Below are 17,193 nucleotides of genomic sequence, written 5' to 3'. Positions count from 1 at the left end.
CCTGCTCAGTCAGGCAGACCGAAGCGTGTGTCCTCTACATAGTTCAGCTCCCTGGCTCTGCTCCAAAACGCGAACCAAGAATGCTTTACTTCATCCGAGCCTCTCTCCTACTTCATTATGTTGGATTATGTAGTTGTGTGCAGTGGTGAAAGGCCTGGTGGCCATCTTTCTCTGCCTGTCCCCTCAGTGTTCTCGTGCTTATTATGAGCAGAATTTGTGAACGAAGGAAAAGTGTCTTGTCTTTACCTAATCGTTGATTTTTAACTTTGTACACAGATTGTTAGAACTGTCGTAAATGCTCGTAGTTAATCTGTATTCGCTGTCATTTTACTTGCCTTTAGAGAGAAGAACACAGCCACAGTTTTTCAAAATGGGAAGGCAACTGACAGCTGTAGAGAGAGAGAGAGAGCGAGAGAGAGAGAGAGAGAGAGAGAGAGAGAGAGAGAGAGCAATGTGTAAGAACTCAGGATGCAAATTTTGCCAAATTCTTTGACCAACAACCAGCCATCATTAATCAACGATTAAACATTACCAGAAAGCCTAAAATTAAGGTCACAACATATGGAAAGTCAGATAGTTCCAGTTCTGAAATCTGATGGGCCGAGCCACGTTCGACGCTGATGTAAAATGTTTGATATATGCACCATATTAATGCAGCAAGATATTGAGTAGTGTTCCACATGGAACTGTAGCAGTAATAAGTGGGGACAGGCATAAGCATGTGTACAAACAAGCTCAACATAATAACCTGGCTTTGTTCACCCAAGGGGCTGACAAGTATTTGTTCACGAATAAAAAGTTAGTGTTTGGAAAATGATTGGAATATATAATTATGGGCTACTGAAAGTTTTACATTAAGAAGGTTTGTAGTGTTTTGTGTATGTATATCGCTGCTGTCAGAACAATACCTTGTATCTCCGTTTTTTTTTTCAGTTTATGTCATGATTTGAAAATACCTGTTGGCCTTTACATTATTTGTAAATTTCATGATGAATGGACCAAAAGAAACAGCCCAAAAATACTTAAAAAATATAAAAAGTAAAAAAGCAAAAAAAAAATAAAAGTCTGTTTCCATTGACTTACAATAAAAGTAAAGTAAGTTTTTTCCTTCCCCTGTAAAAAACGTACTTTACTTTTATTGTAAGTCAATGGAACTTGGCTTTTTTCCAAGTATTTTCCAAGTATTTTTTCCAAGTATTTTCCAAGCTAGCATTGGTTCGGTTTAGCTCAGTATCTCTTCCCTGTCCATCACAGCCTTCTCTATAACTTTTCCTCACACTGCTGAACATCACACTTTTCCCTTGAAGAACAGGGATGAAATAATTGTCTTTTTGCTCTTGAATTTTTGCTTTCAGCATGCTAAATCATCACCTCAGTCTTCAACATCACCATTTTTGCTGCTCGCTTAATATTTTTAGTAAGCATATTTAGGGAAGCAGTTGCCTGTTGTACCGTTGTGTGTACAATTACAAAATCCTCTTCCACTGAAGATAAACCGCCGTATTCAGACAGAAACTTGATTATTGGACATTAAATAAAATTAATATTTGTTTAACTGCTGACATTGGTTAGACAATTGAAGACTCATCAGTGCCTGCTTGCTATTCCAGTTGTACCAAAATTTCATATGCTGTCTTGACATGGCCATGGTACTTGGTAGGCATGGTAGCCGTTACATAATGAGCAGCACATGATCTATAACACTTGTCTACAGATTAAGCCAATTGAAATGTATTCCTTGCTGGGTAACCGTAGTCTAGCTGCTAGCCCTTTACTACTTACTTTTAGATAACATGCTGCAAGTGATGTACGTCACAGGAGGCTTACAGTGTACCCGAATGCAAGCCCAGCTGTTGTTGAAATGACAAATATTTTTCCTTTTCTTTTTTCATAGGAGCCTATGGGGTGGTTCTAAAATGCAGGCACAAGGTAAGACATATTTTGATCCAAAGATCAGTTTATTGTAATAAGGGAAATTTGTCCTGCTGAGCATGGAGTAGTACAGCTTGAAATGTGTGTAGATGCTTGGACTGATACATGCTGGTGATTTTTATGACATTGTTCATAGTTGCTCTGAGTGTTCCAAAGATAAGTGGGGAGATTTATGGAATATCCCAAAGGAATTCCCTTCATGTGCATCATGTAAATGTCATTTTAGCACATCATGGTGCAATGGGTAGTGTGATCAGTGTTATGGATGCAGGTATTTGCTGATTGGATGCAGGTATTTGTTGATTGGATGTGGTAGAAGGGGCATTAGCTTCAAAGCAATGATGGAGTGTTGCAATTATGCTTGTAATTGTCGTATTAATGATGTTCATGTGATTACCTGTTGAGTCCGACAGTATGATTGTTGTAAATAAGAGTATGCAATTAAATAATTGCTACATTTACTTACTGCAAATTATATTCATGTTTGCAGTCTGCATGACAGCTATATGGAATTTTGTACACATGTAATTATGCACCTAATAGTGCAGTCACCGTAATGTGCTGGACTCAGTCAGGTTGGTAGAACAGAATTGCTCGTTCACTTGTATGAACACCTGGGTCTGTCATTACCTTGAAGGTAATGTTATGCAAAATTGTTATATGTCAAATTAACAGCGAGTTTCCTAGGAAATGACATTTTCAGGTGGTTCACAAGAAACTTGTCTGCTTAAAAAGTGTGGGTTTTTCAAAAAAAGAGGCCCATATCTGTGGCCTATTTGGTAAGTTTGTGTTATTGTTAGAAGTTTTTCAGCCAACCAAGCAAGTTAGGCTACACTATTCGCTCTGCTGTGGTATTACACTCCCGTTATCGTGGACACTTGAGATAGTGTCACTGCATTTTAGTCAAACAAGTTGCAGTTTCACCACAAATTATTTTAGCTGTTCTCAAAAATCAAATCTCACACTGCATAGAGAAAAAAAAATGCTCATGAATACATGGAGGTTAGGGATCCAGCCTCGTGACCAGAAGGTCACCGGTTCAATCCCCAGAGCCGACAGCACATGACTGAGGTGTCCTTGAGCAAGACACCTAACCCCCAACTGCTCCCCGGGCGCTGCGGATTGGGCTGCCCACCGCTCCGGGCAAGTGTGCTCACTGCCCCCTAGTGTGTGTGTGTGTGCTCACTAGTGTGTAAGTGGTGTTTCACTTCACGGATGGGTTAAATGCGGAGGTGAAATTTCCCCGTTGTGGGACTAATAAGGGTCTCTTAATCTTATCCTTCTGGATTGTGAGGGGCTAACAGACAGATTCAGAAAAAATCGTTAAGAGTTAGGCTTAAAGTTGAAATATTTACTGAAGCAATCACTGTAAAGCTACAGCAAGCAAAATGAAAAAATGACCTGAATGTCAATTAGGTAGACTGGGTAGAAATCCAGGTGGTATTAAGCCCTCTTTAACTTGATGATAACATATAATGGGAACTTTCATATACAGACTAGCAGGAATTAGTATTACTAATGCAAATACTTTTGATAAACAGTCTACTAATTTGCAACGTTTCCACATTAAGTCCTGTTGTTTAATGATATGCATGGCATACCTCTTCAGTTCATGTCGCCACTTATTTTGAAAGAAAAATTCTGGGTTCCTATAATTTATCATTTAAAAATGTGTTGACTGAGGACATGGACTAATGTTACACATCAAGTGACAAAAGTAATTAATCTGGGCACCTTAAAGCTGCAGATGCCGTGTTTTCAGACATTTACACCATCCAACCTGATTGACAGTTGACAGGCCATCAGTGGAAACTACTGGCTAAAGCTTACATCTAACAATAAAGGAAGCCATGTGCATCTTTTATACAGTGATAGAAAATACACAGATAAACACAAGATACATTTACCATTGCCAACGTGTGCAATGCGCACACATCATCTTCTCTCAAATTTGAATAGAGTCTCTAAACGTATCATCGAAAGGACTTCGATTTGCTAGGGTATCATTAAGTATCAAGCCATCGCTGTAGGTAATTGCTAATTAAAACTATGCAAAATCCTGCAGATCAAAAATTACTGAGATCATCACCTGAGGTGCCATTCCCTGCGTTCTCCACACAGGAGGGAACTGAACATGGTAGCCCATGTCCAGGACCTGCCTTCACGCCTGGTCAGGTAGCAGCATGGCGGCTGAGCGCCTGGCTGGATGATGGATGACAGCACAGTACATAAGTGTAGTTAGGGCTCATTGCACAGCAGCCCAGCTTTACCTCAACGCTGTCACCTCAGTGACAGGGCTGAGGTCAGGGACGTTATTCCAAACTTCATACAATTATTCAGACGCCTTTATTTAAGGAAACTTTGGACGTTATCATTAGTCATGATAAAGGCATAGTGTAATTTGATAGTAATTATTTCATTATGAATAATGAGCTTATTAAAACAAGCAGAGAAATTATGTTGAAAGCATAGAATCTAAACATTCAGTCAATACTGTGTTTGTGTTTGAAAGTGGAAGCTGTCATTTTAAAGTTATTGTTGTGCAGACAAAAACATTCGGAACATTTTTGCTATGTTTTTGTCATTTCTTGTAAACGTATTTCATTGCATAACACAGTAATTATATTTGAATAGTGTAGATATAAAGAAGTAGTAAGTCTTGACTTTTACGAGCTAAATTATGTACATTTCAGATGCTTCAAGCAAAGGCCTTAGGCAGACAAGAACTTGTGAAAAACGATCTATCATGGCAGTAAGTGAAAAAACAATATTTACTTTAGAATACATGCACATAAACAATAAACCATGTGGGTTTTTTTGCAAAAAAGTATTCTGGTTACAGTTAGAAGACCACAAGTTTGGTTCCTGGCTTCACAGTTGCCTCTATCGATATGCTAAATAACACCAACAGCTGTAAATATTGGGTTTCCTCGAGTGCCTTGGAAATGGTTAAGCTAACACACTAGAGGTCTACTACCCAACCTGAACCTGACAGAGCATGACAAACCTTGAGTTTTGGGCCTGGTCTGGGCCAATTTAACTACGTCCACACGATAAGCCACATTGCTCAGATCAGATTTTTTGCTCAAATCCGCTCTTTCTGACACAATGGTTCACCCTCGTTTAGGTAAGTGATTCAAATCTGTCATTAATGTGAACGAACCGGCGTCCTGAAATGAGCGGCATGCGCACATCCTACTCAGTAACATCACATGAATGAATCACATGCATCATCAGCAAACAGACTAACGGTCAGAACGAGCTTCGCTGTGAAGATAGTTAACTCTGATCAGCTCTCAGCTTCGTTATTAGAGAAAGACGAAGTCAGAAAAGGTGAGATGTGTTTCTTTTCCACCGTTTACAGGCTTTAACTTCTGTTCGGTGCTGCTGCCATGGTTACGTTGAATGATGGCACACACAGTGGAAAAAAAGCACATGAATTCCGATCTCGGACCACATGTGAAAGTGACTCAGGTCAGATTTAAAAAGATCAGATTTGTGTGTCCACACAGCTCTGAAAACATCAGATCCGAGTTACATTAGGGCAAATAATCGGATTTGTGCCACTTCAACCTGGTAATGTGAACGTAGCCTTTGATACATACATCATCAGCCTCATGCCTGGTTTGTTTTCTAATGAGGGATTTTATTATGTAGTAGATTTGTTCTTATTTGATAGAATAAGCCTTATTTAAAGTTCTCTCTGGTGTAGTTTGTGTGTATGATGTATTGCTTCTTTGCCATACAAATAAACAGAAAGCTTACAAAGGTAACTGTTACATCACATAAAAAATACATGGGTCACACACAGTACAGAGCTTTGTTGGCACATCATCTTTTCAGCGTCACATTTATGTAGATGCAGTTGTTCTACAGCAGTGTGAGCAGGAGTAGATTTCAAATTTAGCAGTAGCATTCTGGCTTTGATTGTTTGGATGTCAAAGTCCTTACTGTTCAGGCTCAATATCTGTGCAGATGAAAGAATTTTTTTTTACATTTTATTTTATGGTTTTTAAAAGTTTCTGTTTTAAACCACAAACAGGTAACTGAACTTAAAAACAATCCACATAAAAAGGAATATAACAAAAGTTAAAAATGATTTTTTTAATCAGAATCTGAAAGAGCATAAATCAAATCGTTAATGCTGCATTTTAATTGTACCTTACATAATTCACAGTTGTCTTAACAGGTTTTAAAAGAGGAAGTGTAACCTAATAATGCTTGTGAACTTGCAGTCTGGCACACTAGATTCAGCGTTCACACCTTAATCTAGACAAAATTGATGTGCAGCACTTCTAGGCAAAAAAAATAAAACCTGGAGCTTAATTTACAGAAAATAGTCACATTTAAATTGCAATATCAATTAGAAAAATCACAATTAGATATTTTTAACAAATCGTTCAGCTCTGTGTGCAGAGCTCTATAACATACTGGCAGACTTTAAATAACCATGTATTGTCAATCTTTTAATTGCATTTGTTCTAATTGTTCTTTTGTTACAAGGAATGGAAATTAGGTGTCCTTGTAGTTCTAATGTGGCAAACATGTGTACTTTCTTGCTAGTGTGCAGCACCTTTGTCCTCTTTCATGTTAGCGTTTAGTAGTTTAGTAAAATATACTAAGTTATAATGGTGCTGTAGTGATTTGCTCTAAGATTTGAATCATGGAAATGAGCATAATATTTCATTTGGATCCGTAATCGCTGGGTTGTACTCTAAATACAAAAAAATTAGATTTTCTTTGTATACAATAATGATAAGAAGGTAGCGATTCACATATTTTTCCTCTTGTACAGTATTCTCCCCTTTGGGATGCTTTGAAAGAGCACGGTTTTTGGTTAATTGGTCAGTCAGCTCTTTTTTTTCCTGCTCGGTTCATTAAACGTGTTGAATATTTGAGCTGGAAGCCAGAAAGGCTGGTTTCTGTTTTTTCGGTCTCGTACCCACGAGGCCCTCATTAGTCTCCTTCACAAATACAGCCGTAAGCTATTTACAGGCATTCCGATGCAGAGTTGCACCATTCCATGGATATGCTGTACTGGAAAAATGTTCCAAGTTGGGCTTAACTTCCAATACCTAATTATTTAGACCTTGTTTGACTCTAGGAAAAGTGATCCAAGGCACTTAAACCTAAAGCTGGTAGAAAGAAGCAGCTGTTGCTGCTAAGCATGGAGGCTGGATTTATTTTCAGGGTATATTTAATGCAAATTTTCTTTCCTTAAAGATCTCACACATGTATATGCACACAGAGGATGATCATTTAAAGTACACAGCTTGTTATTCGTTGTGTAGAGATGCTTTAAGCACAAAGGATGTTTGTCTACACTAATGTACACCGCATTTGAAGTTGAGCTACTTAGTTTGTTTGTTTGTTAATTGTAATTGTACTCAAACAGATCACGTTTTTCTTGTATTTTTGTCCTGCAAAGTCTAAAAAACATTTTCCTGTGTTGTATTTCAAATTGAACTCAGTGGGCAGTCTGACTGTCAGGCATGAGAATGAGAATATACACTGTATTCACATCAAGTAATGAAGTGTATGTTAATTATAGGATATTAATATCTTATTAACACAGGTTAATTCACCTTTAGTTTAGGGGATAGAATAATTAGCGTTGGTTGTTTTGTAATTTGTTGGTCTAAACTGCTTGGCCAAATTCTATGGTTATTATGGTTGCTTGTTTGTTAATGCACACAGAATAGCTGATGTTTTTAATTTAGAGCTTTAGGTCACTTGAGATTTTTGTGGACTGATAAAAATGGGTATATTTGAGTACTGTGACGTTGCACACATGGTTATTGCCGTTTAACATGTGATTATCATCCTTTATTGCTGATGACTGGACTATTGTTACGTGATTTGCTAGCAAATTTGACCATATAGAAGCTATTTAATTTACTTGTGATTTATTGCTAGAGGAGAAATAGAGGAAATCAGCCTATCTTGGAGTGCTATGCCAGATTTGTTTGTGTTGTCGCTATTGTTACTTCACCTTTTAAAAATGGAGTTTTCAGGGCCAATCAAAAAGTCTGTTGCTGTGCCCTTGATAAAAGCCCTTGTTAGAAGGGATGAAAAAGAAGATGGGAAAAGGTTTTTATCCATGCATTTTTAAACTGTTAAATGGAATGTTATTGCCATGTCATCTGCAGGCCTTCCCAACTCATCGAAGCCATAATCCATCCATCCATCCATCCATTTTCTAAGCCGCTTCTCCGTCAGGGTCGCGGGGGGGTGCTGGAGCCTATCCCAGCAGTCTTCGGGCGGAAGGCAGGATACACCCTGGATGGGTCGCCAGCGAAGCCATAGTGTACCGCTTAATCAGTCATTAAAATAGTCATTTGACTAGTTGATCGTTAGAATTATATATAATGTCAGCTAGTTCAACCACTAGAGTTATGAGCATTTGTGCTACTAGCCACAGAATAATGTTAAATATTGTGGCTCATAGTTTTTTCACAAACATTTGTAGGTTTTGTTCACTCTGCATGTAGTTGTGTATAACTGTAGATATTTGTGTATGTGTGCTAAGAACAGCATATCATTTAATGTTATTAAGACCTAAAATAGATTAATCTGTTCATACTCCAAAGAGAAAAATGTCAATTTGGGTAGAATCTACAGTTTTCATACTTATGCTTTTCATTGGCTCTTTTTACCGAAGAGCTAGACAAAGAGTTATTCGTTGTTCAACCAGTAAACTCTCTTCCTACTTCTTTATAATGTCTGTATAACCTAATGTTAGGTAATAAATTAAGTTAATTAGCTATAATAAGCAAGATAGCTGATAATAGTGTTCTATAATGAACAAAAAAAGACAGCTACATAATTAATCACGATGATCTGTAGGTAAAATGTGATGCTTGTGAAAGGCCTGCATAAGCTTTTTGGGGGGGCTCCGCCAGTGGTCGCACGGAATGCCACGTGATGATGACAACAAGGAAAGCTCATACCGGTCCATGTATTTCCTACAATTGTGAGAACAGTCATAAGATAAGGATCTCTATCCAGCTACATTCAAGTATGTAAAGGTACTTGGAATAACTTTTAAATAAACATGGAGAAACATTACAGGATTACTGTTAAACATTGATCTTGTTCAGTTGCTGACTGTGTGTATTTAACTATGATTGAGTTATTAGTAGGCCTGTCACAATTAATATTATTATATCATTATTATTATCATATTAATTGCCCGATTGAAGTTATTTAAGCCAACCCTAGTTGTTTTCCTCAGTTATTAACTTTCACAATCATGTGTTTATGTCGCAACATTCATTAGGTGGGTTTTTATCAATAATGCTAAGGTAAATTCGTTTAAAAAAATAAAAGAAAGCAGAAAACGAAATTGACATAAATTGTGGTAACAATAAAAGTTCTTCTGAAACTTCTGACTAGAAGGCAGCAGTGAGTAAGAGTTGGGAGGTATTAAGTATCAACAGCTAAGAAACAAGATTTCTTACAAGCCCATTTGGTCTTGTTAGGCTTGTACTTTTTATTGCAGTGATTCATGTGACAATTTATCATGAGTTAAAATTCTGTGATCATGACAGGCCTAGTCGAAAAGGGTCCGTTTTTAGACCAGCACGTCTTGTAGATTTGAATTGTTTGTTCCTTATCTATCCTTTTTCCCAGTCAGACATGTTGATAGTCTTCAGAGGAGCTGGGAATACAGCAAACTGTAACTTCAGACCTTTAGAAAACCCAGCTCTTGGCTAGTTGCTAAGAGAGTCATTGTCTTTGCTTATTGGCACTGACTTCTCCATTGTCCTTCTGAAGCCTTCTCGAGCAATGCTATCCCACGGAGTAACAGATATGAATGGCCTATTGAAGAGGGCACAAGTTACTTTTGTCTGTCAACTTTACTTAGATGCATCTGCTTGTGTATAATGCATTCTTTGGTTTGGTTATTAAAACATTTTTACATTTAAACTAAATTTAAACGTCTTAATAAATGTGTTACAAAGCGACCAGTAACTAACATCACAAGATTTTCTACTCCTTTGATGATAACACTATATCATATTAAAAAACAATACAAAGCCAATTCCAAGAACTGAAGACAATAATATGTGAAATAATAATAAAAACAGAAAGAGGTTTACATGCATAGAGTTTTGTTGATTTCAACCTGATTGTAAAAGATTTTAACCTCATATAGTTAAAATCTTTTAGTGTAGACAACAGTACAGATTTTTTTTCAGCAGTTATCTAAGCTTTTTCAAGACTGCTGGACTAGTGTAACCCCTGGAGCAGCTTGGGGTTAAGTGCCTTGCTCAAGGCTACAGTGGCAGCAGTCAGAGTGAGGACAGGGGCATTAGAACCTCCAGCAATTTGAAAGTTATCGCTGTCGACAACCCTGCTTGCCCACCTGGGATTGAAGCCAAAAGCCATTTAATCTCTGCTGTGGCGCACTAGTCCAGAGGGCCTCTGATTACTGGCTGGTAGTTGAAATGTGAATATACTTTCTAAGAATATTAGAGTCATTGATTAATATATTTTCTGATGAGTCTGCAATAATTAGTTTGTAGTTAATTTGCATTCACTTTGTATTGATAGTTTTGATAATATATATTATTGCATAACGATAATAAATATTTCTCACAGAGCAGGTACTATTTGGGTGGTGGATCATTCTCAGCACTGCAGTGACACCGACATGGTGCTGGTGGGTTAGTGTGTGTTGTGCTGGTCTGAGTGGATCAGACACAGCAGTGCTGCTGCTTTTAAACGCGGTGTCCACTCACTGTCCACTATTAGACACTCCTACCTTTTCAGTCCACCTTGCAGATGTAAAGTCAGAGGTGGTAGCTCATCTGCTGCTGCACAGTTTGTGTTGGTCATCCTCTAGTCCTTCATCAGTGGTCACAGGATGCTGCTGGTTGGATATTTTTGGTTGGTGGACTATTCTCAGTCCAGCAGTGACACTGAGGTGTTACTCCAGCAGCATTGCTGTGTCTGATCCACTCGTACCAGCGTAACACATGCTAACACAACACCACCACATCAGTGTTACTGCAGTGCTAAAAATGATCCACCAACCAAATAGTACGTGCTCTGTGAGGGTCCATGGGGGTCCTGACCACTGAAGAACAGGGTTAAAGGGGGGACAAGAAAGTAATAGAGAAACAGATGGACTATAGCCTGTAATTGTAGAACTATAAAGTGCATCTATATACTAAGTGGAGCTGATAAAATAGATGCTTGATCGGTGTGTATTGCTGTATAAATAAAAGGAGAGGAGGAAGGCGGGTTAGAAGGCAGCAAGAGAGAAGGAAAGGCAGGAGTGTGGAGGTCAGAGTAGGGACTGTGAACATAGGGACAATGACTGGTAAAGGCAGAGAGCTTGCAGACGTGATGGAGAGAAGGAAGGTAGATATTCTGTGTCCAGGAGACCAGATGGAAAGGAAGCAAGGCCAGAAACATTGGAGGTGGATTCAAACTGTTCTATCATGGTGTAGAGAGGAAGAGAAATGGAGTAGGGATAATCCTAAAGGAACAGCTTGGGAAAAGTGTTCTGGATGTAAAGAGACTGTCATTTTGAATGTGGTCAGTTCATATGCACCACAGGTTGGTTATCAGTTAGAGGAGAAAGAGGAATTTTGGAGTAAGATGGATGAAGTGGTAGATGGTGTCCCTAGAGAGGAGAGATTGGTGATTGGTGCAGACTTCAATGGACATGTTGGTGAAGGGAACAGAGGGGATGAAGAGGTGCTGGGTATGTATGGTGTGAAAGACAGAAATGCGGAAGGTCAGATGGTTGTAGATTTTGCAAAGAGAATGGAAATGGCTGTGGTGAACACGTATTTTCAGAAGAGGGAAGAACACAGGGTGACATACAAGAGTGGAGGGAGGTGCACACAGGTGTATTATATCCTTAGCAGGAGATGCCACCTAAAGGAGATTGGAGAAAGTGGTGCCAGGGGAAAGTGTAGCAAGGCAGCATAGGGTGGTTGTCTGTAGAATGAGATTAGAAACAAAGAGGAAGACAGTGAAGACAGAGCCAAAGATTAGATGGTGGAAGCTGAAGGAGGAGGATGGTTGCAGGCAGTTCAGGGAAAAATTGCAACAGGCCCTTGGGGGCAGTGAGGAGCTACCTGAGGACTGGGAAAATACAGCTAAGGTGGTGAGAGAAACTGTCAAGAATGTGTTGGGTGTTTCGTCTGCTCAGAGGAAAGAAGACAAGGAAAGTTGGTGGTGGAATGAGGAAGTCCAGGAGAGTATTCAGAAGTAGAAGGCAGCTAAGAAAAAGTGGGATAACCAGAGAGATGAAGGATGTAGGCAGGAGTACCGTGAGGCTAGTCGCATAGCGAAAAGAATGGTGGCAAAGGCAAAGGCTCAGGCCTATGATGAGCTGTATGAGAGGCTGGACAGTAAAGAAGGAGTAAAGGACTTGTATCATTTGGCTAAACAGAGAGATAGAGCTGGAAAGGATGTACAGCAGGTTAGGCTGATAAAGGATAGAGAGGGAAATGTACTAGTGAGTGAACAGAGAGTGTTGAGTAGATGGAAGGAGTACTTTGAAGAACTAATGAATGAGGAAAACGAGAGAGAGAGGAGGACAACGGGTGGAGAGATAGTGGATCAGGAAGTGCAGAGAATTAGTAAGGTGGAAGTGAGGGAAGCTTTAAAAAGGATGAAGAATGAAAAGGCAGTTGGTCCAGATGACATACCTGAGGAGGTATGGAGATGTTTAGGAGAGAAGACAGTGGACTTTATAACCAGGTTGTTTAACAAAATCCTGGAGAGTGAGAGGATGCCTGATGAGTGGAGAAGCAGTGTATTGGTCCCCATTTTTAAGAACAAGGGTGATGTGCAGAGCTGCAGTAACTACAGAGGTATAAAGTTGATGAGCCACACCATGAAGGTATGGGAAAGAGTTGTTGAAGCAAGGCTAAGGCGAGAGGTTCAGATCAGTGAGCAGTTTGGTTTCATGCCCAGAAAGAGTACCACAGATGCAATTTTTGTGTTGAGAGTGTTGGTAGAGAAGTACAGAGAAGGTCAGAAGGAGCTACATTGTGTCTTTGTGGATCTAGAGAAGGCATATGATAGGGTGCCAAGAGAGGAACTGTGGTACTGTATGAGGAAGTCAGGTGTAGCTGAAAAGTATGTTAGGGTGGTGCAGGACATGTATGAGGATAGTGAGACAGTGGTGAGGTGTGCAGTTGGAGTGACAAATGGTTTCAAGGTGAAGGTAGGGTTACATCAGGGATCAGCTTTGAGCCCCTTCTTGTTTGCAATGGTGATGGAAAGGTTGACAGATGAGGTCAGGCAGGAGGCTCCATGGACCATGATGTTTGCAGATGACATTGTAATCTGTGGTGAGAATAGAGAGCAGGTGGAAGAGAATCTGGAGAGGTGAAGGTTTGCACGGGAGAGGAGAGGAATGAAGGTCAGTAGAGACAAGACGGAATACCTGTGTGTGAAAGGAGTAGAGGTCGTAAAGGTGGATGACTTCAAATATCTTCGGTCAACCATCCAGAGCAATGGACAGTGTAGAAAAGAGGTGAAGAAGAGGGTGCAGGCAGGATGGAGTGGGTGGAGACGGGTGTCAGGGCTGATGTGTGACAGAAGTATAGCAGCAAGAGTGAAAGGGAAGGTTTACAAGACAGTAGTGCGTCCTGCTATGATGTATGGTTTGGAGACTGTGGCTCTGTCTAAAAGACAGGACGCTGAGCTGGAGGCGGCGGAGATGAAGATGCTGAGATTTTCGTTGGGAGAGACAAGGCTGGACAAGATTAGAAATGAGCAGATCAGAGGGACAGTGAAGGTGGAGCAGTTTGGAGATAAAGCCAGAGAGGGCAGGTTGAGATGGTTTGGACATGTGTTGAGGAGGAATAGTGGATATATTGGTCAAAGAATGTTGGAGATGGAGCTGCCGGGTAGAAGGAGAAGAGGTAGACCTCAGAGAAGGTTTATGGATGTAGTGAAGGTGGACATGGAGATGGTTGGTGTAAAAGTAGAGGAGGCAGTGGATAGGGCAAGAAGGAGGCAGATGATCCGCTGTGGCGACCCCTAAAGAGAGCAGCAGAAGAAGAAGATTCACAGGGTTTCTGTTCTTCTAGATAGTGGTGAAAGCATGGTAACATTGATATATACATGTTTAATTTGTTTATATACACATGTTTTGTTTTGTTTATGTCAAGTCAAGATCATGTTGCCTTGTTAACCTACTATGATCAATGCACATATGAGTGAAATAACATTGAGAGCCTAACATTACAGATGGGTCAGCGAGGTCTACTGTTATAGCATAGATTTATAGAAATGACATTTCACATTCTGGACGAATCTGTTTAACCTGTTAGCAAAAAATTTTTTGATGTAATGTTGTTTGATGGTCTGTATTTAATCTAGAGGCCACTAAAACATATATAAAGCATACTTTTATGTTTTAATGTAAAAGATTGTACAAAATACAACAGAAAACAAAATAATTGATAATCCCAAAAAGGTAGTGTGATTAATGTATGGTTTTTCATTGGAGGTGCTCATTTGATATTTTTCCAGCTTTTCTTTAGACTTTCAAAAGTTGTAGCTGGGAAGGAATTTTTTTAGGAAGTTTCGTGTATTAATGACCACTGCTGTCATTGGCTGTCTTAGTAGACGGTGCAGAGCAGGGGGTGTGGCTTTGTGCAGTAGTGATTTCCGCAGCGGCTGGCGCAGAGCATAATATAAGCAAGACCATACATGTTCAAATCTTAACGCTTATTTGCCATAAATGACCAGATATAGCAACTAAATCATGAGAACATTTAACACAGAAACTATCTAAGTTTCTTTAAATTGAACTTTTGTTTTATGTTAGCCCTGCTAAGATAATGCTATTATCTGCTAGCTTCATAATAGGGATTCGTCTGATACGTTCGCATCAAGCTTATGGTAGTGAAATCCATGGCATTTTATAGCAGCTCTCTGATGACTTGCAGATATTTGAAGTTCATAACAGACGTTTAAGTACATATTATTTACTTCAGGTGTTGGACATTGACTCCTTCAGGATAGATTTAAACCTGTCTCTGAATATTACTGGAGCCTTTTATCTTAGAAAGCCGAATTTACTCTAGTGAGAACATAATATGGTCCATTTAGCCCACAGAATGCCTGTTAACAAAGTCTGCTGAATCAGTCAGTAATTGCTGTGATGCAGCATCAAACCACAAATCCAAACAGGCTAGAGAATCTTTTGCCTTGGGGTTAATGGCAGACTTTTCACAATTTTTTGGAAGGTACAGACGATGACAAGTAAAGTATATGTGAACTGGCAAAAAAAAATGCAGTTAAATGTTTAGTTAATCCTTTATCCATTTCATATCAGCCTGGAAATTCCATATTGATGCACTTCCAGACAGTGACAGCTCAGATGCTTTTCTTTCATTTTATGTTATGTGCATTTGGCTTAGCAGTTTGATCTGGTAGTGGTCATAAAGGACATCTTGATGTTTCTGAGTCTGTTAGAATGTTTTACATATTCTGGTAACGCAGCTTACAGAATACCGTAAAATCTACAGTTTTGTGTGAGGTCCTGAGCAAAACGTGGAGTGTGTTAAATGAAAAACCTGCACCCCTTGGTGGTCAGGAGCTGTTATTTTTGCAGCGTTTTAACTGAATCGAGGGCAGGAAGAAGAGGGGATGCGTGTGTGTGTGTGCTTGCATTAGCATTAAATAGGTCACCTTGAGTGGGAACGCTGGCAGTGCAGAGATGTGCTGAGATGGTGTGAGGCTCACAAGATAATGCTGAGATGTGCCTTGCCATGCTAGTAATGTTAGCATTTATTGCAAACAATATATTGTTTGGTAATCATAATTGCAGCCTTGGCCTCCAAGAAAGCACCAACTGAATGCATTTTAATTTCTCTGAGGCTGATGAGTGTGCTGGGAATAAAGTGTTCGTGTTGGCATTTCACAAGTCACATGCACCTGCTGTGATGGATATTTTTTCATATGATGTAACTGTGTTCATATTTATGCTGGGAAGCAGTTGTGCAAGTTCATTTGAGTTTTTTAGGCTGCAAAGAGAGAAGATAAGAACATGAAGGGCAAAACCAGCTGCTACCTCTTGTATCTTAGATGTTCAGACAAGCTTAGTTTTATATTGGGAGGTGTAGTAAAGCATTAACAGACTACCTTTAAGATTTTAGTTCCATCCAAATTTGTCAAATCGATAGATTCTTGGAAATGAGATTATAGTTGTATTTGCTTTAGATCAGTCAACACATGGACTCATTAGTTGGTTAAACCGTAACATTGGCCGTAAAATTCATTGTTTTGAGAAGGTGAATAGACTTGAATGTTAAAGCTATCAATATGTAGTTTTGGATAGCTTATTGCTAACAATACCTGCTTTTACAGAAGCGCTCATGTTTTTTTCACTTTGCTTAAAATCACAGAGATTGAAGATGATGTAATTCTAAGCTCCAACTTCCCCCTTTTGAATGCTGTATAACTTGGAGTGCCAGTAAATGCAGCAAAAACAGCCGAATCTAACCTTTTTCTACCTTAGTCTTTCTCTAATAATGAACAGCTGAGAGCCGTCAAGAGCAGATTATCTCTGCAACATTCTTTTTAAGCTAGTTTCTTGATGACATACGTGGTTCATTTGTGTGACATTACTGATTTGAATGTGCACATGCAGGTCGCTTTAGGGCCTACGTTCGTTTGCATTTACAATAGATATGAGTCGCTTACCCACATGGATGTAAACCGTCGAGTTAGAGAGATTTGGAATTGAGCACTGAGGTTTGTAATGTGAACACAGCCACAGTGTCATGTCGCGTCTGTTTATTCCCTCAGGATTAGTAGTGTTTGAGAAGTTTGAACATGCTATCCTAATTTGTGTGTGAATTATAACCAGTTCAAAAGTAAAACAGAAGTGACATATTTGTTAATGTGCTTTTTACACCGGTAAATTACAGTCAGTTCACATGTGGTCCAATCAGGGATGCTTTTTAGAAAAACTGTAAATAGAATCCATCGATGTATGTGCAGGTATGATCACAAAACACATGGTAATGCAAGGTGTAAACACCCTCTTAAGTGAAGTGATTCAGTTAAATATAGCACATTTTAAAGCGTGGCAGTTTTAAAGAAGAAGTATTGGATTAATAAAACAAAAACTATACAACTAATAAAGCAAAACAATAAAACTAATCTCATCTGAATACTGCGCTCTGTTATCTGCTTATGTTTAAACATGATTAGATGTTCACTGATTCAGTATCACTTATCTGTTGAAATGTAATATTTTACATGGGATTCATGGGA

The 17,193-nt window shown here is 39.1% G+C and overlaps 1 protein-coding gene across 3 annotated transcripts in view; it reads left to right on the top strand.

Annotated features, from left to right (window-relative positions):
* cdkl5 (cyclin-dependent kinase-like 5) overlaps positions 1–17,193 on the top strand; it is a 74,045-nt gene that overhangs the window by 4,654 nt on the left and 52,198 nt on the right. For all 3 annotated transcript variants that reach the window (XM_017694644.2, XM_017694645.2, XM_017694643.2), the window contains exon 3: positions 1,895–1,929. In XM_017694644.2, coding sequence (XP_017550133.1) covers positions 1,895–1,929 — 35 coding nt within the window. The remainder of the gene's footprint in view (positions 1–1,894; positions 1,930–17,193) is intronic.

This window comes from Pygocentrus nattereri, chromosome 25 (genome assembly GCF_015220715.1).
Source record: "Pygocentrus nattereri isolate fPygNat1 chromosome 25, fPygNat1.pri, whole genome shotgun sequence".
NCBI classification, from domain to species: Eukaryota; Metazoa; Chordata; class Actinopteri; order Characiformes; family Serrasalmidae; genus Pygocentrus; species Pygocentrus nattereri.
The sequence above is the reverse complement of the archived record's forward strand: the minus strand, read 5'-3'. Positions and strand labels throughout refer to the sequence as shown.